The sequence below is a fragment of the Strigops habroptila genome (genome assembly GCF_004027225.2).
Source record: "Strigops habroptila isolate Jane chromosome 13 unlocalized genomic scaffold, bStrHab1.2.pri S16, whole genome shotgun sequence".
NCBI lineage: Eukaryota > Metazoa > Chordata > Aves > Psittaciformes > Psittacidae > Strigops > Strigops habroptila.
This window is the reverse complement of record NW_022651054.1, coordinates 11,178,127-11,202,476: the sequence shown is the minus strand read 5'-3', so window position 1 is coordinate 11,202,476 and position 24,350 is coordinate 11,178,127. Positions and strand designations below refer to the sequence as shown.

General features: G+C 42.0%; 3 protein-coding genes across 3 annotated transcripts in view; 1 reads left to right on the top strand and 2 right to left on the bottom strand.

Moving 5' to 3' along the window:
- Positions 1–24,350, top strand: part of NF1 (neurofibromin 1) — a 75,219-nt gene that overhangs the window by 37,822 nt on the left and 13,047 nt on the right. Inside the window, 12 exon segments of the mRNA XM_030472693.1 lie at positions 630–788; positions 1,605–1,702; positions 1,830–1,976; positions 2,094–2,240; positions 2,566–2,676; positions 19,843–20,275; positions 20,503–20,843; positions 21,576–21,778; positions 22,515–22,708; positions 22,980–23,062; positions 23,064–23,118; positions 23,345–23,624. Coding sequence (XP_030328553.1) covers positions 630–788; positions 1,605–1,702; positions 1,830–1,976; positions 2,094–2,240; positions 2,566–2,676; positions 19,843–20,275; positions 20,503–20,843; positions 21,576–21,778; positions 22,515–22,708; positions 22,980–23,062; positions 23,064–23,118; positions 23,345–23,624 — 2,251 coding nt within the window.
- OMG (oligodendrocyte myelin glycoprotein) lies at positions 5,517–11,174 on the bottom strand. Its single transcript, XM_030472702.1, has 3 exons — positions 10,241–11,174; positions 9,163–9,595; positions 5,517–8,418 (listed from the first exon to the last, which is right to left on the bottom strand). Exon 3 carries the CDS (start codon positions 8,410–8,412, stop codon positions 7,102–7,104), a length of 1,311 nt encoding a protein of 436 aa, XP_030328562.1. The 5' UTR covers positions 8,413–8,418; positions 9,163–9,595; positions 10,241–11,174; the 3' UTR covers positions 5,517–7,101.
- Positions 15,766–19,232, bottom strand: EVI2A (ecotropic viral integration site 2A). Its single transcript, XM_030472704.1, has 2 exons — positions 19,064–19,232; positions 15,766–16,871 (listed from the first exon to the last, which is right to left on the bottom strand). The coding sequence occupies exon 2, from the start codon at positions 16,853–16,855 to the stop codon at positions 16,088–16,090; it is 768 nt and encodes a 255-aa protein (XP_030328564.1). The 5' UTR covers positions 16,856–16,871; positions 19,064–19,232; the 3' UTR covers positions 15,766–16,087.

Sequence of the window (24,350 nt, the reverse complement as noted above, 5' to 3'; positions counted from 1 at the left end):
CTAGGTGATGTTGGACAGTGTATGCATAGGCAGAGTAGAACACTGGCTGTGCAGCTCTGGCTCAATCTCTTTCCTCCTTTGGCAAATCTGTTGAGATGTGATGGTTCTGAAGAGTATTTCTACAAAGATCTCCTTCCCCAACATTTAAAATTCCTCCTGAAACTTTACTGCATGGGTCTGACTGCTGGAGAGGCTCTTGCATCAATACTGAAATTATAAATACACAACTAAATGACCCACTAATATAAAAAAGAATTATCTGTATTTGATGGGAAGACTGTGCAGCCTGAGTATGAGCATTTTGTCTGCTGTACTGTCAGTGGCAGGGTCCTGGAGTTAAGGGTCTGTAACTCTGAAATACACCTTATCTTTGTCCAGTAGCTATTGTAGCAGTTTCACCCTAGCAAGGAGGATGAGTGAAAGCTGCAGTAAAGCCATTTAGTGCCCCATCGCCCCGATCCGCCTGTCCTGTGATCCAGACCCGTCAAGTCAGGAGAGTCCTGCGCAACTGTACTGAGCTTGATCCATGTGGGAAGAGTGCTAAAAGTTGGATTACCGCGAGGCTTTTCTCAGCTTGCTTTCCCTTTTCCTGAATGCAGAAATATTGTTTATAATTCTCAACTTCATAGGTGGTTAGTCAGCGGTTCCCTCAGAACAGCATCGGAGCGGTCGGAAGCGCCATGTTCCTCCGGTTCATCAACCCTGCGATCGTCTCCCCTTACGAGGCAGGGATTTTAGATAAAAAGCCTCCACCGAGAATTGAAAGGGGATTGAAACTGATGTCAAAGGTGAATCAATGAATAGTTTTATTTGGCCATATTGTTCTACCTGGTTAAGTTCTGCTCTTTGACTAGTATGAGACAATGTAGGTAAACTCGTAGTTGTTTGTAGCAACCACCCAGTTCATTTAAAGTGCATTGTTCGTACTGAGTTTGTACATGGTGGCGTTAATGTTGCAGCTCACAGCAGTGTAAGTATGGGGAACAGTCTGTATGGAAAAAACTGCTTTGCGAAAATGATGTGTAAGGTAACAGAATGCCTTCTGCTCCTCACTGGAACTTCTCACCTTGTTTCAAATCAGAAACCAATGTTACAGCGAGAATAATAGCAGCCAGATATTAAGTTCATACTGGTGCCAAGGAAATTATTTTTTGCTATCTTTAATCTCATTTGGTGGAGTTTCCTGTAAAAATTTTAGAAAAGGTGTAATGGTGGAGTACAAATTCTGTGGCCTGTGCATATCATCCATTTCAAATGTTGAGAAATTACAGTTTTCTTTAAATAGGCGTTGCTCGTGCATGTCTGCACCATTTCCAGAAGAAATAGTTAACATGAAATAAATAGTGGCTTTGAAAGGAGATTTATTTTCCTGGTCTAATCCCAAATAAGGTTGTTAAACCAGGGAAGTAAATTTCTAGTATTTAATAGTATGTGAAAGAAAATATTTTGCAAGTGAACATGTTTTGAGTTACTTGGCTTATTGGTCTTTTTTTTTGTCCTGAGTTTTCACACCAAGTTAGAATGAGTATTTCTGACAGTGAAGTTACACTGACTACCACAACAGTTAATACATTAAACCTCTTTACCATCTTTTTATGATGTAGATACTTCAGAGTATTGCCAACCATGTCCTGTTTACAAAAGAAGAACATATGCGGCCTTTTAATGATTTTGTAAAAAGCAATTTTGATGCAGCACGAAGGTAAGGCCTTGGGGAACTTGCACAGAGAGTGTTGGGTGTAATGTTCTTACAGCCTTTTAATTGACGTTGACTCCTGTTGGCAGATTTCCCTTCCATGCTTGTGTTTATTACTGGTTTTGAACTCTAGGTTCTTCCTTGATATTGCATCTGACTGCCCAGCGAGTGACACTGTCAATCACAGCCTGTCTTTCATCAGCGATGGCAACGTACTGGCTTTGCACCGGCTGCTGTGGAACAACCAGGAGAAAATCGGCCAGTACCTTTCCAGCAACAGGTGAGACTTCACACACATGGTGAAGGGAGTTGCTGATGGAAGCAACTGTAGATGTGTGTGTGTGTGTGTGTGTGTGTGTGAATAAAGAAGGACTTTTAAGTAAGATGCTGTTTCTAGGGACCACAAGGCTGTTGGAAGACGACCTTTTGACAAGATGGCGACTCTTCTTGCCTACCTGGGTCCTCCTGAGCACAAACCTGTGGCAGACACCCACTGGTCCAGTTTAAACCTCACAAGTTCCAAATTTGAAGAGTTTATGACAAGGTAATGAGATTATCGTGGAGGGAACACACATGGTGGGTGTCTGGACTTCAGCATGGAAGGCAATATGAGTAGTTATTAAGATCGCAGCTTTTGTTTTGAAGGGGAACTTAAAAGGGTCTGCAGATACCCTTATGGTTTCTGAGTAGATTTCAATTTCAAGAATTAAATTGACAAGTGGAGACAGCATTAATGTTTGTGACTTAACAAAGCTTTAGGACTGTGTGAACTTCAAGATGCAAATAAAGAGGCTTTGGAATTTCTTTTTTTATATGGCTATTTTTTACAAGGCTGTTGTTGAAGCTGATGTCAATGTGTTGCTTTTCAGGCACCAGGTACATGAAAAAGAGGAGTTCAAAGCACTGAAAACATTAAATATTTTCTACCAAGCTGGGACATCGAAAGCCGGCAATCCTGTCTTCTACTACATTGCTCGGCGGTAAGGAATCTTCCACCTTCCTTGTCTGAAAGTAAAGTCAAAAGTACACAGTGTATATAAGAAAGGGCCCCAACTTGGTAACAAACAAGAATCTGAAAATAGCTATCTGTCACATTTTGGTGACAATATGATTTCTGCATTGGCCGAATATGCTGCAGAATATCAAGTGCAGGTGAATCTGCTTTTCATAATCATGCATAAGGGCTGTTGATGATGAGAACTATGAGGTTTTATGAACGATATCTTCATGCCCTTCACTTATAAATAATTCAACTTCTTTGGTTTGCGTCCTTATCTGAGATAGCCTGAGACCATCGGATTCATGAAATGCTGATTGGGATTTGGGTGTGCGATATTCCTTGGAAAAGGGTGCCAGCTCAGTGGGTGACCGTTTGTACACAGATGCTTGAGAGTAAACCTTTCCAAGTCTGGGCAAGCCACTAATGGGCCCTAATAAAGCCAGTGTATAGATGATAAAGGAGGATGCCACTTGTTTATCATGTCACTAACTGCTGAGTGCAACTACAGTAATCACAGTGTTGTTCTGTTATGGGTGTACATCGAAATTTGGCTGTGAAATGCGTCCAGAAGAGAATTTGCCTGTTGAGACAATATGTGTAAAATTGGAAAAGGAGAACATTAAATACTAAGGACTGCAAAGTACTTTTTAATTATCAGTTTACTGGAGCTGATCACACCCTGAGATAGCACAGCTTTGGAAAAAAGTGATAAACAACTATTTCATCTTCTGGCTTGCCCAAAATAAGGTATTTCATCTTCATCTTTGGTGCTTTGTCATCTTTCCTACTAAGAGGGATGTGGCCAAGTGATGCCTATTTGTGGTGTTTGTCTTGTGGTTCTGAGCCTGATGTCATGTTTAAAGGTGTGAAATGTGGAAGGACTGTGGATTGGAGCTGCCAGGATGTTTGAGGGCTTGCAGCAGGCTGGGGTTTTTTGGTGAGGGTTTTTTTTGGGTTGATTGAGATCTTGTTGCTAGGACATTGTTGAGTCATTTCACTGATCTCTCTGGATCAGTTTATACCCTTCTTGTGCTGTGAAATTTAATTCCTTCTGTCATTTTTCTTCACATTTTGTTTCCTGGGCAACAACCTGGCTTCTGAAGCCGGTGCTCTTCTGGCTTTAATCTCCTCACTGTTACAAAAATGATCAATAAATATTGATCCTGAAGTACTGCCATCGAGTTTTAAAGCTGATCCCCAGCTAATTAATAGGAACACAAACCTCTGAGTTATTGCTTCAGACCGCAGCAATTTTAACCTTTCAGAAGCAGCATACTGCTGTTGCACCATGTGCTAGACCTTTTCTGGGTGTTTTGAATGTTGTGCAGAAATGCTAAATGGTTATTTTGGAAAGAGGAATGTTACTGGGAATAGATGATTTGGTATTTAGCATGGAGTGACTGACCAGTGTGTTTAAAACCCAGTGCCACCGGATTCACATCAGTGCCCATCAGTTTCGTTTCAATTTGACTGCACTGTTGCCAAGCAACAAGTGCACGACTCCCACGATTCCCAGCCCACTCCCTGCGCTGTTATCACCTCATTTGTATTCCAGAAAAATACAAGAAAACCCAAATTGCAGTCTGCTTTGTTGAAAACAGTCTCAGCAAGAGCCCTCCTGCTTGCACCGACCCCAGGCGAGGTTTGGGTAGAGGGCATAGTCCTGTGCTTGGGAATGCCGTCTTACTTTGAAACCCATCTGCAGCTGTTTTGTATCCTAGCTTCCCGATCCTGTCCATGTGGAAATCCTGTGTATTTGGAAAAGCCCACAACTCCATTTGCACTTCCAGCTTTTGACCAGCATGCTTAAGACTTTGAAGTCATCCAGTTTGGGGACTCAATTTGCCACAAGCAACCTCTGGAAAACAGTATTTTTTTTTTATAGAGTTCACTAAATCCTCTCATTATGGGTGAAACATTCATGGCGCGTTAAAAGCTGATTCCATGTAGGTTTTTTGCATGCAGTAGAATTTGGTGTCCTGTATCACTTTGTTCAGCAAAGACACGTGGAGTATTTGATGTCATTTCCTCAACTCGAGGCAGTTGAGTCACAGCACCTCATTTTGTGATGTCTGTCCTACCTTGCAAGCGAAGCTGCTCTAAACTGAGTGGGATGAAACCATATGGATGGGATAATTCTAGGAAATACCTACTTCTGAACTCAGTAAGTAGGTTGATGCTGTTTGTAGCCAGTCAGTACTTGGCAAATATGTTGTCCAAAGAGGGTGGCAGGCAGTGATGGTTTTTGAATCCTGATCCCAGTTAGTGGAATTTATCAGTTCATGTCGGATAATTTAACCTGGGGAAAAGAGATGGGACTTGTGCAAGTGGGCAGCTCTCTTGCACTACTGGTAGCCACTTGTGCTGGCCATGGGAAGTACCATGCACAAGCTGCTTGTGGTGTAGGTTGCCTAAATTTTGACTTGGATAACTAGTTCTTGCCTAGTTAAAATATAGATGAAATGTCAGTCTTTAGGGGTTTTTAAGTTTTCTCTTGTATTAAACATTGAGAGTCATTCTGAGAGAGAGAAAGCTGCCTTTTTCTGATGGATAGGCACATGCTTTAGGTGTTTGCAAGTTCTAGAGGGTAGGAAGGGAAACAGTAGGCCATGTGTTACTGTTATGTCATCAGCTTACTAATAAACAATATTAGGGATACATCAGTATCCAAATAATATAATTTGATTTAACCACAATTTCCCCCCATAAGGAATGAAAATTGAGCCAAATGTCTGCCTGAGATGGGTTTATATAATAAAATAGTACCTGTTCAGGGATACTGCCACGCTTATCTGGAAAGAAGCACTGTCACTAATTCAGTTCAATACAAACGTAACTTTATTTTTACTGAAATGCCAATGAAATAACTGTACAAATTCAGTGTGTAACATTTACTGTTAGAAACTAAAACACGTTTCCGGTTATAGAAATACTGTTCACAATTGGAAAGTTGTGATTTCTCTGATACCAGTGGTTGTAAATGGTTTACAGCCCTCATTGACACCCAGCAGGAAAGGTAGAGGACTCCAGTGTCGGTAGTGAGGTTTTCTGGGTTTTGCAGCACCTTCATGCTACAATAACTGGAAATTAAATGGCCTGAAATGAATGGAAAACATTGTATAAAGAGTTGTGATTTTAGGCGAATAATACTTTTTCAGTGAACTTATTCTTCAGTTTTCATTTCATGCTGTTTGCAAAACTTCATCTGTAGCATATCAGGTACCTTTGCCACATAATTTATAGTATTTTCCTAGAGTGGACAGGACCATGCGTGCAACTATTTCTACTCGCTGGTGGTGCAGGTGCCAAGGAGAATAGCATTCATGCTGCCCCTTGGAAAGCAAGGGGTTGGCATGTTCAAGGCCATGGACCGAGTTCAGTTCTTGTTCAAAGATTCCAGGGTTGTTTCAGTGACAACTGATCACTTCATTGATTTGTTACATAACTTGTATTAGAAATCAGCTGAGATTTCATTTTACTGATCAGAAAGTAGTAGTTTGATTTGTGATATTCTTCTAAGCATAATACATTAATGTTTCAGACCTTTGGATAAAGTTAAGGAGTTCCAGTTCATTAAGTTGTGTAGGTAACTCCTCGTTGTTGGGGTGTCATGGCATTGAACATCTTGTGTTTTCCTCTACTTTTATCTTTTCTCTTTAAATACGGAGAGTGAGAAATAACTTGCCTGCGGCCTCTAAGTCAAGACAGAGCAAAAAGAGGTATCAGCCCCTATCACTTTTCCCATGCTTAGTTAGACCATGTTGCCTCTCAGTTTACACCCTCTTAGCAGACATCATGGCATTGTCATATTTAATTCCTAAATTCAGAACTGTTGTTCTTCACATTTAAAATATGCTAATACATATGAAGCAAAAATAGATACACATGCTAGCAGGTTTTCTCAGGAATAGCTTCTGGTTAGTGGAAAAGCAGGTTTAGTGCCTTTATTTTTTCCCTTCCTTTTGCATGTCATCATAACTTACAGAGAATCTGTGCTGCTATATTACAGGAGTTGCTCACTGGCAAGTCAAGCAAGACAATGCAGATATGATACAGGCCTTCTATTTTTTCCAGTTGTTTAATGACAAAATCATACATGAAATCAGTACTTAAAATTCTGATGGTTTATTCTGTGCAAGTAAAATTAAAAATTTAAATACAAAATAAGCACATCTTTAAAACCAAAACATGAGTTAGTTGCACTCAATTAAGACATATTAAAATAAGTAGCAGCTTAGTATCAAGACATTAGTGTGCACTTCTTCAATTAAGAACTGTTATTTTCTCTAGATCAGAGTCAGAACCTTGAATTTCTTGTGTTTTGATTCATCATTTCAACTGGAAGTCTGAACTCCAGCTGTGTATCACAGGAACAAACTCAGTAATTCTCACAAGACACAAGCCCTTAGTCAATAAACACTGCCACTGCACTAAGCATCACGACACAGAGCAGATACATCTCACGGATACTTGCTTGGGAGGGCACGTGAGTATTCAAAACGTTTGTAGTGGCTTCCTCTTTCCTTAAGGTAGCAGTTGTGCTTTGAGGCATTTTGGAGTAGTTTGTTGGCATTCCGCTGGTGATGCTTAAAGTCAGAGGAGTTGTGGAGGATCCCATGGGAGGCGTCAGGCTGGAGTTCACCTCAGTTGAATCTCTGATGTAGATGGTGTGTGTGGCTGCTGCTTCTTGAGAGCTGACTTTCCTCGTTGTCAGGTCTTCTGGGTAGAGGAGCAGTGGTCGGTCCGTGCTCGTGAACACTACGGTTGGGCTTAAGGTCGCCAAAGTAGAGACTTCCTCAGCTTTAAACTGTTTATGCACTTTTGTCATTTGGGTTGCCCCTGGAGAAGCAGCTTTGTCTGCTGCCTTCATCCCTTGGATCATGGAGCTGGAGTCTGTCCCCGTGGGAGCTGCTGGAGTCGGTGGGGCATCCACCCAGAGCACAGAGTGATTGGCACAGGGAGCCCCGACCACGCTGGCCGCGGTTCCCTGCACCCATCTCAGCAAATAAGGGATGTTTTGTTTGTCGCTGCAGGACCATGGGTTGTTATATAGTGTAACCACTTGGAGCTGAAAGAGCTGGTCAAAAGCTTTGTCAGGAATGTATGTGAACTTGTTGTTGTGCAGGTAGAGGCTTGTGAGGTGCTGTAGTCTCACCAGTGTTCCTGGAAGTATTTGGGACAAGAAGTTGTTGGATAGATCCACGGTCTCTATGTTGTAGGGCATATTGGTTGGAACTGTCCACAGTTTGTTGCTACTGAGATTGAGAAACTTGAGGCTGCTCAGAGTGTTGTTGATCAGAACAGCTCTTTCCACCATATTCCTGGAAACATCGAGCACTCTGAGATTCCACTGGTAAGCTGTATCAAGTTTCTGAAGAACTTTAATGTTGTTGTTTATGGCATATAATTCCCATAAGGACTTGGGTAGGTGAGCAGGAACATTCTTGAGCCAATTATTTGAAATATCAAGGGTCCTCAAATTGGTGAATCTCGTTAGCTGATGGTCGAGATCTACAAACTGGTTAAAGGACAGATTTAAATAGGTGATGTTGTCCTGAAGTCCCTGTGGCAGCACAGTTAAGTTTCTGCCTGAACAGTCCACATTCCTGTCGTTTCCTGAGCATGTACAGTTAGAAGGACAGATACCCCAAACAGTGGGTGTGAAAAACAGAAGGACCAGCAGACAGGTAGATGTATTCAGTATCTGATATTCCATTGTTGCCTGAAAATAAATATACCAAAATGACACCCTTTAAATCCATGTAAATATATTTTATTTCTTGTTAAGGGCTGTCTCTGCAATGGCCACTTGCAGGAGAAATTAAGTAAAAACATCAAAAACCCCTTTGTGGCATGGTCCTTTTTAGAATTGTTCAAGAGAGACTTTACAAAGCATCCCTTCATAGACTGTCATGTTGTCTGGCAGAATGAGACTTGTTTTTTCATCTCCCTTTCCCCCTCAAGCTCAAATGAGGGCTTTCTTCCGAAAATGCAAGTCTCTTCCAAACGTTATACAATGTCTGCTTCTTGTTTTTAGTGATTTCAAGCCTATATTATGTTTGGAATAATGTGTTCTTTTATACAGGATGAAAAAATGGCTGTCAACTGGATCTGCTTTACAAATCTCTGCAGTAGTGTAGCATCCCCCCCATACAAGCATCCTGTTTGCCTAAGTAGAATTGGTTAAAATAAGTCTTAAATTGTTCGGAATTCAATCTGAAACCCCGGTTCCATGCTCATGCTGACATGCATGTTGTTATTTTTCCTTATTATCGTGTTAATGACATTCTCAAAGCTGGTAACACATGTTTGGAAGCTGAATTAATGTTAGTAAGAAATCTCTGACACTGCAGCAAATTTCTGGTGCAAGCATCTATCATCAACTGAGAATTTTGCTCTTATTCCATCTCGGGTTCTGGAGCAGGTTTTTGTGATTAAAGACAGAAAAAAAAATGCCCCAACTTACCGTGATCCTTCTGCAATATCAGCACATCATTCCTGTGAAAGATGGGAGCTTAGAGGTCGCCTTGTTCTGGAGAGTAGCTCCAGTTGCTGCCTGGGTTGTGCCTCTTCAGCTGCATCGTATTGCTGCTGGCCGGGCTCTGCAACCACCTGATCTGCTCGACACGGGGACTGCAGCGCTGGCGCTGACTCTCTTCAGTGCAAAGGGAGCATGTTCAGCAGCACAGTTGGGGTTTATAATTCCAGTTAGTTAACTTCTCCATCTCTGTATTTTATGCTGTGTTAATGCCTCACAGCACAACATGTGAGATCCCTGCAGAAACAGCACTGAGTGCAGTTCCTGTTGGCGGCTTCAGCTCCTGCTCTGATTCCATTTAACTGCTCCTATTTAAGAAGTCACGTTGTGATCTTTCTTTACCTTCCATTAACCCCTCCTCCTGTAACAAGGGTTAGCGTTAATTTAGGCTTCCTGCCTTAAGCTTTTTTTATGCTGCTCTGCCAGAATATCTTTCCCTAATTTTAAAACACTCCGTGTGCTGCTCCTCAGCTCAGTCTGTCACTACACTGTCAGGTAGGAAACACCCAGCCCGTGGGGTTGTACAGATTACTGTAGGAATTCGTTATCTGAATTTCTCAAAACAACATGGTAAGAGTGGGTACAGTTTATAATGCTGTTAATTTTAACTCGATGTAATGCAACAAGCCTCAAATCCTTGTGTAGTTGGGATGCTGTTCTTTAGGTATATGCAATCACACAGCTTATACAAATGGTAAGAGAAAAATGTAAATATCTTTTCCTATGTCCATAGCATGCACAGCAGCCTGGAACTGCTTTGTGTAGCTTATTACTTGCATTTTTTTGGCAGTAATTTAAACGTTTTAATCTTTACTGATGTAATATGTGCAAACGTGTGTTCTGTGCAACATCCACAAATACATTGCCTTCCCCAGCAAAACTACAAACTCTTTGCCGTTGTGCAGAGCTGGCATGGAAAGCCACCAAAGCATCTAGCAGCTTCTTTCCTTAAACTGTAACATTCAGAACTGGCTAACAAAAAGTAGAAAGAAATGAATTTCTTTACCTCTGAGACCACCCTCCTACCTCCCACCAGAAAGTCACTGTACTAAAGACCGTGGGTTTAGAGAGGACAGCGAGCTTTGCTTGTGCTCAGGGCCCAGGAAGGAACACGTCAAACACTTAAACACCTTGAGTTAGAAGGAGTCTGGCATCCACACAACGCTAAATCAGTTGTAAAGTTCTATTAAGAATATTGAGTGCATCCTGAAAACTCTGCTCCGGAGGAAGAAATTAGTGAATGCACACAACTAATTCTGCTAATCATTTGCTGAGTGAGTGTTCTGCAAACTGTTTCTGTTTTACCCATAAAAATCAGAAGCATCTAGGTAGAAGGAAGCCTTTTGAACTTGTTCTTCAGGTGTTTGGAGCCATTTCAGTGTGTTAGTGACCACTGTGTTAACTGTTTTCTTGCCCTGTTGTCTGCTTTACCAAACCTAGGTGTGATGTGACTGTTGATGGTACACCCAAAAGCTTATTGGTAATGTTTAATCTAAGGGAAATCTCATTGCTTTTCGCAAAGAACAACTGCTGGCTGTTCAGATGGTTTGTTTCAGATACCTGTAAGCCATCATTACCCAGTCACTCATGGAAAATGGGCTTTGGCAGGACAGGCTTGTTTTGAATTCAAAGCTTTGTGTCTAAGCAAATACTCAGTTGTACTTTATGTGACCAAAACATCTTTGAATTAGAAAGCTTTATTAAAATTCACTTGAATTAATTGCATTCACTTACACAGCCCAGTAGAACAAACAATTTTTAGAAGCCCCGAGTACCTCGAAAGCTCCATGTCTGTGTATGTTACATCATGTACACACTGGCACACAGGGGAGTGCATGCTCTGTTTCTGTGGTCTCTGCAATCTGGAATCGCTGGTCTCAGATAATCAGTGGGCACAATCCTTACTGTGTTTTGAAATGATTTGCTTCAGGCAGAAGCAGGTTGTTGCCTTTTGTGAAAGCTAAAGTTAAGAAATGCTGAGGAAATGTCTGTGCTGGGGGCTCCTGTTCCTGCCGGCCTTAACTTCTCCTTTCTTCGGCTGGTTGAAGAATACCTCATTTAAGACAAACATAAAGTATGAATTTGGGCACTGTACAAAAGGTGCTGTGGCTGGGGCAGTGGTTGTGAATCTCTTCAACAAGTAGATCAGGTGGTGGGGGCAATGGTTGCTCTGATTCTGGGTGAAATTCCCAGTACTTGCTGGGATCTGATCCATGATGCTCACGGTTCCCTGAGCCAGTCCGGTGGAGGAGGCAGATCCGGGGAGTCGTGTGAAGGTGCTGGCTGAGGAGTGGAGTCACCTGCACAGCCTGTGGCTTCTGGGATGGGAGCTGGAGATGCCTCTGTGTTGGAAGCTGGAATACTGGCTGCAGTGTGGTCATCGGCCGGTGGAGGCTGTTGGCTGTCCTCATTCCAGGTAGTGCAGTCGGGTGGGTGCTCTGATGCAGTGAGCTCCTGCTGGAGGTTTGGGTCTTGTTTAAATTTCCAAGGCAACATAAATAAAACAGAGGAACGTTTGGTGGCCTGGTCAGAGTCCATGAATACATCTGGTGTGTCTCCATCTGCAAAGGGAGAGCGGCCGGCCCAGTGCGAGTAAACTAGACCCGGCCTCCTGCGGCATTTCCACAGGAGGATTATAACAATAGCCATTATCATACTCATCAAAATGATGCCAATTATTCAGTGCTTGCTACCCAGCTTCCACCACTGGCTTCTGCGGGGGCTCCGGGAACTGAGCTGGTGTCGTAACAGCCGGTGCTCCAGTCAGGGCTCCTCCAGCCTTGGGGAAACTGGGTCCAGTTGCTTGCAAACTGGTGGCAGAGGAGCTTTGCCTCTGTTGGACTCCCGTATGCTGGGGGATGCCTTTCTTGTATTCATGGAAACATCTTGAGGTGTTGCTGTAGAAAAGAGATTTCCAGATTTCCCCCAGAGAAGAGAACCAGTAGTACGTGGTTGCTGACCATTTTCCTGCAGCCTCTTTTGACTGTGCCCCCTCCTATAGCTGGGATGAAATAGAACACATTAACATGAGAATTGCATCATTGCGTTACAATTCAACTGACACCAGACAGTCTTCTGTTAATACTATAGTAGTGAAAACACTATCAGACCCCATGTTCCATTTGTATCAGCAGCAGGTTTGTCACTGACTTCACCAAACAAGCAGATTTCCAACATTAGTGATCATCGTACTTAAGTGACTCTTTTGAGAGAATGCCTTTTGTTAACTTTATTCACCTCATCAGGAAAAGGCATCAGCAGAAGAAGTCCAACCAGTGTTTCAAAATAACATTTATCAATCATGTAAATGGTTATGGACCTGGAACACGCGCAGCAGCACTGACAGCGGGTTGTCAGGAGTAAAGATTGTCGTCTTGTGATGGATATAAGCCAAGACCTAGTAAAAAGCTCTTTACAGTTCTCTTCAACTTCTATTTCCTGTTCTTGCCTCTCCTCAGCAGTTTGGGTGACAGTGTAATAGTTTTTGCAAGTTTCCAAATAGTGATGCTGAATGGAACCACGTTCTAATGTTAAACTGGTTTATAAATAAATCCCTGCATGTGGGCACTTTCTGTAACGAAAACAGATCGTGTTAATGTGAGGTTGTTGGTATGACACCGGTTTCTTTTTCCTGTACTGTTTAGAGTTCAGCTCTTCAATGTCTCGTATAAATGATACAAAATGCAGCCACTACATAGTCAGTTTCTATCTGAAGGTACTTCCATGCAGTTTGAGCTCATTTGTTTCTTACTCTAGTGTAGTCATGGAAGCTGTTTCTGAGAAATGAATATGCATAAAATCTTTCTGGGTTTACAAATATGCAAAGAGAAATTCAGATGCAACAGTGAAAACACGAGCAGTGAGTTAATGCTTCTGGAGCACATGATGATCCAAACAGGTAAAAATGATTCCATTTTATTTTTATGCTGCTCCCCTTTTTCAGTATACAGCCAAATAGTACAAGTAGAGTTCATGATAGTTCATAGTAACAACATCAAACAACGTGTCCCTCAAACCTTAATACCTTTAACATAGATGCTGAACAAGAGCTTTGAACACACCCCGCAGTCAAACATACACAGTGCAGTTCCGTTTCACACCAAACCAGACAAATATTAAGCCTTTCCCTGTTGAGTTTGATTCTTACCTGCACGTTTATCTTCTGTCAAGCAGGCATGGGCTCACTTTTCTGTTGGAAACCTGAGGAGCACGGACTGTGCTGCAAGTCGAGCAGCTTAAAATGGCTTGTTTCATGTTCTGAAGGTTTCTGCAGCTAAAGAGGAAGTTCAGCAATGCTTGCTGCAGGAAGTGTCAAGAGTGGGAGATGTACTAAGAGCCTGATCTCTGAGCATGTTTCACAGCAAACTTTTCAGCCCTGTTGTTCTTATCAAACTCAAATATTTACATGTTTGTGGCTTTAGTCTGCAATGTGTTATGTACAAACTCACATCGACTTGTTCGCATGTCTTTGTTGAAAATAGTTACAGTTATTTCTGTGTGAATCAAAAGTTACGCAGGTCTGGGCTGGATTTGGATCTTACTGATTTAATTTTGGTGGTAGGTTTGATGTTCTCTTGTGATTATTAGTGGAGAAGCAACCTCGGGCTGGTTGCAGTGAGTCATGGCGAGCTCTGATCACAGGCTGCTGGCTGGTTTGCACATCTTCATCTGTGCAGCTGCAGTGAAAGGAGATAACTGCAGATTCACCCCTCTCCTGCCCCTGCTCTCCAGGTTATTGTTCTGTCTAGGCAGCGTTGGAGCCTGCTGCCATCATTAACAGAGTAGCTGCTTTCTCACTGCCTGCCTTTGTCCAGACCACTGTGTGTGACCCAAACTACTTTCTTTTGTCTCCTTACGCATTTTTGCCTGGAAAGGCTCCCTGGCAAAAAGAAACCCACATCAAATATGTCCTCGTGGCATTTTGCAAGTGTATTTCTGCCAGTGCCAAGTAACTACTGCCAGATCCCTCTGCAGCTTCTCCATCTCCTCCTGCTTTTCCTGTTGTACCACTCTTCTGACTGCACCAGTTCTCTTTTTCTCACTGCTCCTGCAGCAAATCCTGATCCCATGCTCCCATTGTAACTCAGTTTCTTGTCTGATTCCTTCATCCCATCCCCGTTCTCTTCAATCCTCTTAGTCTCCACCAATCTTTTGCCACAGTTCCCCCCCTGTTGAAGGTTCTTTTTCCTTCCTCTTTTTCCTTCCTTCCACTGATGTGATCATTATTTTTTCCTTTTTTGTCTGCTTTTTTCATGACACTGCTGGTTTATCCCTTTAATCTGCTGCCTACAAGCATCTTACTGTATGCAGGGTGTCTCACTCTTACAGACTTTTCCCTTTCAGTTCTGTACTTGCCTGGCTGCAAGCAGTTTTACACCAGGTTAGATTCTCACATTTGATATCTCAGATTCTTTTTTTAGTACATGCACAGCCTCTGCTGTTGCCCCCTGTGCTTGTGGTCATTCTGGGGAAGGAGAAGGTAACTGCAATGCAGCATCCCCCTGCACTGCCCTTCAGCTTTGTTTCTGTCACTAGTGCGAGATGTTCTCGGTGCATCTCCTCTAAGTACTAGTTGTCATCACTGATCTGTCACAGTTCGATCTAATTCTTCTCCTGGCCTTTCCCCTCTTGTTTAAATCTGACATAATCCCCTGTCCTCTTGCTTCTCCGTTGCTTTTTACTTGCCCTTTCAGCCACTTTTATGGGTGATGTCATGGAATAGGAACTGAGGACTCAGTCTTACGTCCTGAATCATACAACCATCTCTTGTGTCAAAGATGTTTGATACAGGTGCACAGGATGCTTAGAGCTTCAACATCATGTACTGTTAGCACGTGTAACCAAGGTACAGCAGATCAGCTCTGACCCAAGAAGCGGCCTGTGAAAAGCTTCTCATCTTTACTTACAATAACAAAGCTCTGCAGGAGTGGGAGCAGACTCAGACCTTCCCCAGATATGGAGAAGTCAGGTCTGAGAATAAAGAAACGAGAAGTTGTGGTGGGTTTGAAGACACTTCTGGCATGTTGTGATCGGTAGTATTGGGACAAAGTGGAGTGTGTGTCTGTGGTGCAAGACACATCACAGCCAGTCCTCAAGGGAGACCTTTACTGACCTTCAGTAAGTGTTAGAGGAACATAATATTCCAAACTGCCTTGTCTGATGTCTTTTTGGAATATTTTGACTTAGAGAAACAGTATCACGAGAGTTATTTAAAAATGGATGTTGCTGGTTTATTGCAGATAACAAACTGAAATCATTATCATATTCTAACATATAATACAAACTTCCTATCTTCACATACAAACTCAACGCAATAAATATGATTCATGTCTCAGTCTGGTTCAAAAGCAATTAAGCTGGTTTCAGAAGTTCTTGATGGAAAAACCCGAAAGGGCATTTGGAGAGGGACTAGTTCCTGCTTCAGTCATTGCATCAGTTGTGACTGAATTACAGCTTTCTTAAAAAAGCAAGTTGGTTATACCGTGCAGCACCTTATGGTGTGCTGCATTTATCACACTAACAGTCTTTTCCTTTTTTTTCCCAATGACCTTTGAGAATGGGCAGGCTTCTGTCCTTTTCTGTTTTATCCCATTCAGCTCCTGTCACCATGAGTTCTGGTCACAGGAGTAAAGCTGGTCTTGACACCAGCTTATAGAAAGCTATTTAACACAGTCTTGTTCCCATCTAGATCTACAAGTTGCTGCAGCATTCCCACTATGATAAAAGGAAAACCCCTAAGATCTGAATTCAGCTTTCTTGTGTTAAAATTCATGTTACTTGAAAGTTAAGTTTCTGCCTTATATTAATGATGTAAAAAAGGCAAGAGACAATTATGTTTTTCCTTGAGTATGAATTAAATCTCAACTACAAAATTGGTTAAAATGGGTTTGTGAGCCTTCGACGGCTCTTTGCTTCCCTCCTGCTTGTCTGCTGCTTTAGTGAGTTTCTTTGTAGTTTCATCTTCAGTTTCCCTTGGGATCGCGGTGTCTCTCCCTGGTATCAAGTCCTGCAATATCAACTCAGTTCCAGTTGTCTCCTTCATCCTCTGCCACGTCCCTGCAGCCATTGGCCACAAGCTGTTGGTCGCCAGGATATCACCATTGCTTCTGGGCCTGCGTTTTCCCTGCTGAGCTTTCCTGAGAGAAGACATTTTGTTGGCTATTACGATTGTTGACAGAAATAAGAAGGTGCAGATGAGCACGAGCACTGCTATTACAATGAAGCAGATCATTATGAGAGACTTGCTGTCTTCACAGGTTTCCTTTGTCCTTGTGCTCTTGGGTTTGCTGGAATTCCCGAGTCCTCCAGTGGCAGAAGTTGCCACTGCACTGCTGGCAGGGGAGGATGTGAGATTTTGGGCCGTTGTGGAGGATGAGGATTGCAGGGTCCCTGTCTGCATTTCCAGAGTAGTCGTTTTGCTGCTGAAGTTGATGCTCAGAGGAGAACCTGTATTGGCTTCGGTTATGTTCTGGCTTCCACTTAGATTTTGGCTGGTAGGATTCCAGGTTTCATTTGTAACTCTCGGATAATCGGTGTGGTTTGCACTTGTTTGCAAACACAAAGCAAAGATTATCAGGACAGGGCAGGCAGAGTGTGGTTTGCTGTGTCTCGTTGTCTTCATCTTCCTGTTTAGTCACCTGCAAAAACACAAGTGATGGGATTTGTTTAGCAAGGGCTGGTTCTCAGAGGTTTGACTCAGACTCCTCAGGGAACAGCAGGCAGCAGCCTTTTTGGTTAAAAAAATAGGTAACAAGCTCGTTTTTAGTGGGTGCAGGGGGTCGAGAGCAGGTACTTGGTATTCTGAAAGAACCGGTTGTCTCTAACTTCTGGCAGTTTGAGGTTTATAGAGAATATATGAAGATTGAAAAAGAACATGGACCACAGGGAGAAGGGAAGTGTTCCTTAGTACCTACTCCATGATGTAGAGGCAGACTCTGTAGTTCCTCCTTTTTGGTAGTTCCTCCTCTTTAAAGCTGGCCGTACTACAGCTTTAGGTTCATCACTTCTGCTTTTACACAGCCAAATGAGAAACCCATGTGCAGGTTACAGATGGCTGCTGCTGCTGTCCTGCACTCCCCTGCATGTGGGAAATGTAGCCATGCATGTAAAGATGGTCAAGTGAAAAACCTCAGTCTAACACGTTCCTGTAACTTACTGTTTTAATTGTTCTTAGCGCAGGTGTCTGGAGTGTTTCACAAATGCCCAGGGAAATCTTTGTTCTCTCATTTTTCTGTTTTATTGTACAAAAGGCTTTTTTATCACAAATGTACTAATTTTTCTGACAAACATGCTGCAGATTGTGACATTTTCTGTGAAACACCTGAGAGAATGATGCAAATGATATTACCAGTAGTATGTTCTGTCTCACATTTGTGTAGTGTTCAAAGCTATACCAGTTGAGTTTGTCTGGAGGGCAGGAAACTGAGCTTTAGGTCAGCCTGATACAGTTGATAACCTCAACTTTGATACTTTGATTACAACTTTGATACTAATTTGATAACCTAAGAATGATAGTGACAAATCAGGCAAGGAGTGAAACACTTCGCTGCTGCTGCTTCGTCCAGTTTGCACGTGTGAGACACTGTCAGAGTTGTTGTGGGGGTTTTTGTATGTGGGTGTTTTGTGGGGGTTTAAGGCTTATCCCGTGCAGTGTCTTTCACCTATCTCTATTAACAGAAGAAGATGTTTGCTTTGAACGTCACAGACCGTGGTTGGTTCAAATATAAACAATGCAGAGAATGACCAAAAGTACCAGTGCTATTCTTATGAAGCATTTGGCTTTGAAGCTAGTACTTTCAAGGTAACACATATGTTTGTGAGGTTAGGTCATTCAGAAATATTCCAGACAATGTTCCCTTTTATGATAGTCAGAAGCTGCCATGCCTGCCAAAGAAATCGCCCTGTTCACTCCCCAGAGAACTTGCCTGTCTTGCAAACCCCCATCCTGCTGATGTCCTCCAGGAGCACGAGAGGTGACACGCCTGTGCGTGACCAGGGAACAGCAATGGGTGCCTCTCCTTATGGGACAAAGGAGCAGCAAAAGATAGATGTAACTTTGAAGTTCTTCTCTGACATACGGTTAGACTCCATTCTGAGATGAATCCTTATTTCTAAGTTCGAACTAGAAACTGCCTTAGAAATCAGCTGCAGCTCAGGTAGGATTTTTATCTTCATACAGTGAAGATAAGTGCCTCGACAGTGCCTTGTACTGTAATTTTAAAGGAAAAAAAGCAAAGCCAGCAAAGCCTTTCCTTGGGAACAGAACAACTTTTCACATAAAGTTTCTGCATGACCTGCAGAACTGAGCTCCATTTGCCAGTACAGACCCATTCCAACTTGAATGTTCCTGCCTGAGAGCCGCAGCTCTTTCTGCCTACTCCCTCGAGGGTACAACAAGTCCAGTGTTAATTGTGGTGTTCAGACCAGATGTGCTTTTCTTAAAAATAAAGAAACTGATGTTAAGGGCTTCACTTACAATCATGAGAGCAAAGGAACTGCATTAAAGAGCTGCTTTTTCTTTTTAGTTCAGCCCTTTGTGCCTAGGTATGGACAGGGTCTTCTGTGAGTGCTCACTGAAATCTGCAGTAACAACAGAGCCAAGGACTGACTGTCACTGTTAATTCTTTGGAGTCTGATTGTGAATAACCTTTAACAGTACTAAAAATACAGTTACATCAGCCTCCTAATTCAGTTGGAGATATGTGTACAGGGTGTTACTATTTCTGAGTCACCTGAACTTCTTTAAAAATACTTTTGCATGCAGTTTTCCACAACATCTTAGAAACTTGTAAGTGGAACTTAAAATAGGAGAAAGAAAACGTGTACTTACCTTGCCAAGATGTAGTCAGAAGAAAATTGGAGTTTCAGGTATTTAGTTCTTCAATGATGAAGTTTCTTTGTGCATGTATTTGCTCTTAGGATGCAAATGACCATTAACATGAAGCAAGTCAGTTTAGACAGTGATGGTATTTTTTAAGCAAATCTGTGACTGAAATTATACGTCGTTTACTCTAAGTGGAGAACTAAAACCACAGAGATGACACACTTCCTTTTTGTAACAACTATACCATGACACGTTAGAGGGGGAAAAACACCAACTTGCCCAGATTAGCTCTCGGAACAACAGGAAGTAACATGGGAGGGAAGAGAGTGTCTTTGGCAGAGAAATATTCTACGTTCATGAAATGTATCTCCTCAGTTACCCTGTGCCCTGGTGGTTTACCTGAGATTTCCCGAGAGCAGTGTCCCAGCACACTGAAAACTACCTCCTTCTGTAGACAGTTTGCCTTGAAGGAGTGGAGTTAACGCTAGCTTGAAATAGTGGCAGGTATTTAAAGTACCTCAGATGTCCATAAGATGTTGAATTTGGTTTTCAGTTAATTCTTTCTAGTAGACTTTTGTCTGGTGTGTTCATTCTGGAGACTTGGTTTCGGCTGATGCACTGTCCAGTCTCCTGAAATTGAGAGAATCATTAAATGAGAACAAAAGGTTCTTAATATTTTTGTTATGTGAAGTCCCAAGTCAACTTCATGATACTGGGCACTAACGTAGGAGTTGGTGTGAGTCATGGCACACAAACCCAACCACGTCTGCCTTGTTCTCTTACAGATTCAAGACTGGTCAGATCAACGGAGATCTGCTGATCTACCATGTGCTGCTGACTCTGAAGCCATACTATGCAAAGCCATATGAGATTGTGGTGGACCTCACTCACGCTGGCCCCAGTAATCGCTTTAAAACAGACTTTCTTTCTAAATGGTTTGTAGTTTTTCCAGGCTTTGCTTATGAAAATGTCTCAGCAGTTTTTATTTATAACTGTAACTCTTGGGTCAGAGAATACACCAAATACCATGAAAGGCTCTTGACAGGTTTGAAAGGAAGCAAAAGGCTTATTTTCATAGACTCTCCAGGGAAACTGGCCGAGCACATCGAACACGACCAGCAGAAACTCCCAGCAGCTACCTTGGCTTTGGAGGAAGACTTGAAAGTATTTCACAATGCTCTCAAACTGGCTCATAAAGACACCAAAGTTTCTATTAAAGTAAGTCCTTTGAATGCTGTTCCTAGTGGATTGATATATTTTTATAAGGATTTGAATAGGATGTTACTGTCTCTTAATTCTCCTGTCTTGAAGAGAAAACATAAGTTATTAGTATGCCTCTTTAGGAAGTATAAAATTCCATGCATTTGTACCACTAGAGGTGTGAGACTTTTCTCTGTGCACTGTTAACAGTAGGTGCTGAACCACTTTTCTGTTCTCTTCCTAAGGTTGGGTCGACCGCTGTGCAGGTGACATCAGCAGAACGAACAAGAGTCCTGGGACAAACAGTGTTTCTAAATGACATCTACTATGCCTCTGAGATTGAGGAAATATGTCTTGTGGATGAGAACCAGTTTACGTTGACCATTGCCAACCAGGGCACGCCGCTCACCTTCATGCATCAGGAGTGTGAAGCCATTGTCAGGTCCATCATTCACATACGGACGCGGTGGGAGCTCTCACAACCAGACTCCATCCCCCAGCACACCAAAATTCGCCCCAAGGATGTCCCTGGGACGCTGCTGAACATCGCACTGCTCAACCTGGGGAGCTCCGACCCCAGCCTGCGGTACGGACCTTTTACATTAACATCAGCTCTGATCAAAGTGTGAATCCTTTTCAGGGTTTTCTCAGTGTGAGCAAGTCTCTCTTGAACAGAATGATTTTTCTTTCAGCACAGCTCCATAAAATGTACATTTAATTTAAGCAAGCTTGTGTTTTCTATAGAGGAAGAAAGGCACGTGCACTGTCACAGTCACTGGAGGTGTGTAGGAAGCTTAATTTCTCTTTATAAGGAGAAATACTTCTGCTTTCCAGTATATGTTTGTTAGGTACATCTGATTTCCATGGTGTTGAACTTGTTTAATACCGTGGGAGCTGCAGCTCTAGAGCAGGCTCTCAATGGTGGCACAAAGCACTGCCTCTGCCTGCAGGCCATGGTGGTCTCTCTCCTCCCAGCAGCTCAGGTGCACATGGAAATACATAGAATTTCCTGGAACTGAAAGCTGTTCTGAGAATTCCAGTGCAAAATCCTTCAAGTACAGTCTTTAACCTCATCAGGAATTGTTTAAAGCAAATGGAGGACTAATTTCTTTCATCTCTTCAAGGCAAATGTTTTTGTCTCTGAGTCGTAACTAGTGCAGGGAAAAAAGTTCAGGATTTAAATGTAATCTCTTACATAGCAGTATTACTGTGAGTTTTCAAATGTCAGTATTACTACTGTGGTGCCTTGGTGTAATGCATGTGTTTTAATATATGTACAAGAAAACTCTTACAAGTCACGTTGCTTGCTTTGTTACAGGTCTGCTGCCTATAATCTTCTATGTGCCTTAACATGTACCTTTAATTTAAAGATTGAGGGCCAGTTACTGGAAACGTCAGGACTCTGTATTCCTGCCAACAACACACTATTTATTGTATCTATTAGTAAGACTCTTGCAGCTAATGAACCCCACCTCACCTTAGAGTTCCTGGAAGAGTGCATTTCTGGATTCAGCAAGTCTAGTAAGTACCACCAGTATTCTTTCATGCTTTTAAACTTCAAAATCAACATGAAAACCAGTTTCACTACACATCTCCTTTGTTTGGAGGCTCAAGTTCATTCAGAGATCACAATCCAGGTTATTAGTTTCGTATCACTGTTGATAGTTTTGCCCAGTGAGTGCTTTGGCCCGATCTCTGTCAGGCTGTTATTAATTCACCAGAAGCAGAGAATATTGCAGAATGAGAATCAAAATTTGAGGTCCATGATAGTGAAGGTTTGAACTCTAGAATATACATACACAGAAGAGTTACAGGGCTCTTTAGTCCTATCAAAATCAATCTTTTCAGTTTGACTGTATATCTCAGTTGGACATCTGGTTCTGTTGCACTGCTTATGCCTGGAAAAAAAGGATGGCAAAATACAGCTCTGTCTTTACTGTTGGAAGCTGTTTGGAATACATTCTCAAGATTAAAAAGAGATTATCTTAAATATTCCTGCCTAATCCTGAATGTTCACATCTTTGTCACGTCTCTTAGTAAGATATTAAATGTCAGCATCTCCTTGCCAGATTGCTACCAGTGTTCCTTGGATGTAATTAACAGAGTGTGTTGCTTTCTGAAACTTCTCTGCTTGCCCAGTGTTATTTGCTCATCTCTGATAGTGATTATTTTAGACAATAAAACCGAAGGAAAAGTGTTCACAAATAATTGTTTGCTTATAAATAGAGACCAGTGTTGGTTCTGTGTTTTATTGCAGGTATTGAACTGAAGCACCTCTGTTTGGAGTACATGACTCCCTGGCTGTCCAACCTGGTGCGCTTCTGCAAACACAACGACGATGCCAAGCGCCAGCGGGTCACGGCCATTCTCGATAAGCTCATAACAATGACAATAAACGAGAAGCAGATGTACCCCTCCATCCAAGCCAAGATATGGGGAAGTCTTGGACAGGTACAAATTCTGCATAGTTTATTACATTAGAAATAAAAATAATACAAACTGAATTATAGTTTCTCTGCAGTTCTGAAGCATTTTGAGCTGGAGCAAAACCTGGTAGAGCTTTACACCTCTAGAATTTACATTAGGATTTTCTCCAAAAGGATAACAAATCACTATGGTCATTATGCATCTTAAAAGGAATGATTGGTGATTTAAACAGGCTATTTACTGTGGCAAAAGAAAGTTAATTGACTGATCAAAAGGAATTTATTTTCTCTAACAGATAACGGATCTCCTTGATGTAGTGCTGGACAGTTTCATCAAAAACCAGTGCCACAGGGGGCTAGGTCCATAAAGGCTGAGGTTATGCAGACACGGCTGTAGCACTTGCTTCGGGAAATGTAAAACTGGTTTCAAGCAAAGTGAGTTCCCCCTTTGCCTTGATTTCCTTTTACATAATAATTTCACCTTATATAATAATGTGACAGAGAGATGCTTTCTGATAACTCGGTACAGTCAATAATGCAAAGAATATGATAAAATAGGTTCCAAGCACTAGAATAATCACAATGTTAAGTTGTAATGGGTTTTACTGAAATTTGAGCTGTGCTTTTCTTTTAAGTAAAACAAACGGTTCCCTGTTTTCAGGTGATTGGAAGAATGTGTAAAATCATCGACAAGACTTGTCTGTCTCCAACTCCTACTCTGGAGCAGCACCTGATGTGGGATGACATCGCTATTCTAGCACGCTACATGCTGATGCTCTCCTTCAACAATTCTCTGGATGTGGCAGCACATCTTCCCTACCTCTTCCACGTGGTCACTTTGTTGGTGGCCACTGGTCCCCTTTCTCTCAGAGCTTCCACTCATGGTCTCGTCATCAACATCATTCATTCTCTCTGCACTTGTTCCCAGCTTCACTTCAGTGGTAAGGGTTTCCAGTTAAGCTGATTGTGCCTTCATTTGTTTAAGAAATACTTGAGTTGTTTTTGCACTATTCTGAGAGTTTGAAAATACTGTCTTGAAGCTCAGCTTGCTGCGGGTTTGATCTACAACAAATGAGTTTGGTGTTAAAAATGACTGGTTTAGAGCAGGTGCATAATGTGAGTTGTTTGTATAACAGGCTTTAGAAAAGAAAGCACCAGCAAGTTCCTGAGATGCAGAGAAAGGAGAAAATAAGGTCTGTGCTAAAAGTGGCTGATGTGCATCTTTTGAGTGGTTGCATAATGTGGTAACAAAAATATGAATTACATAAGGGAATTGTGGAACTATACTGTTAAAGCAGGTATTTTGCATGCTGCTGTGTTTTAGCAGTCCTAAAATAATTGATGTAAGCAGATAAGTAGCTGTCATTCTTATCACAGAGTGTAAAACCAGGCAGGAAAAAATTCAAAGTTTATGTAACCTTTTTTTTAAAATCTGAAATCTCATTTTAGATCTATATACATTGACAGTGAGTGTGTGAATGCACATATGTATATGTATATAAAAAGCTCTGCTTTGATGTAGAGAGAGAAGGGCAACCCTTCCTGTTCAGAGGATGAATTGGAAGTGCACTGAAATGAACTGAAAGTTCAGAACTGTAAAAATACTCAGTGCTGGGAGCAGGGCTGTCATTTTCCTCTGAGTTAAGTGGCTTCTTCAGTGCCAGAGC

Excerpts from the sequence above, each read along its gene's own strand:
- OMG (XM_030472702.1), bottom strand. The coding sequence starts at position 8,412 with ATGGAATATCAGATACTGAATACATCTACCTGTCTGCTGGTCCTTCTG.
- EVI2A (XM_030472704.1), bottom strand. The coding sequence starts at position 16,855 with ATGAAGACAACGAGACACAGCAAACCACACTCTGCCTGCCCTGTCCTG.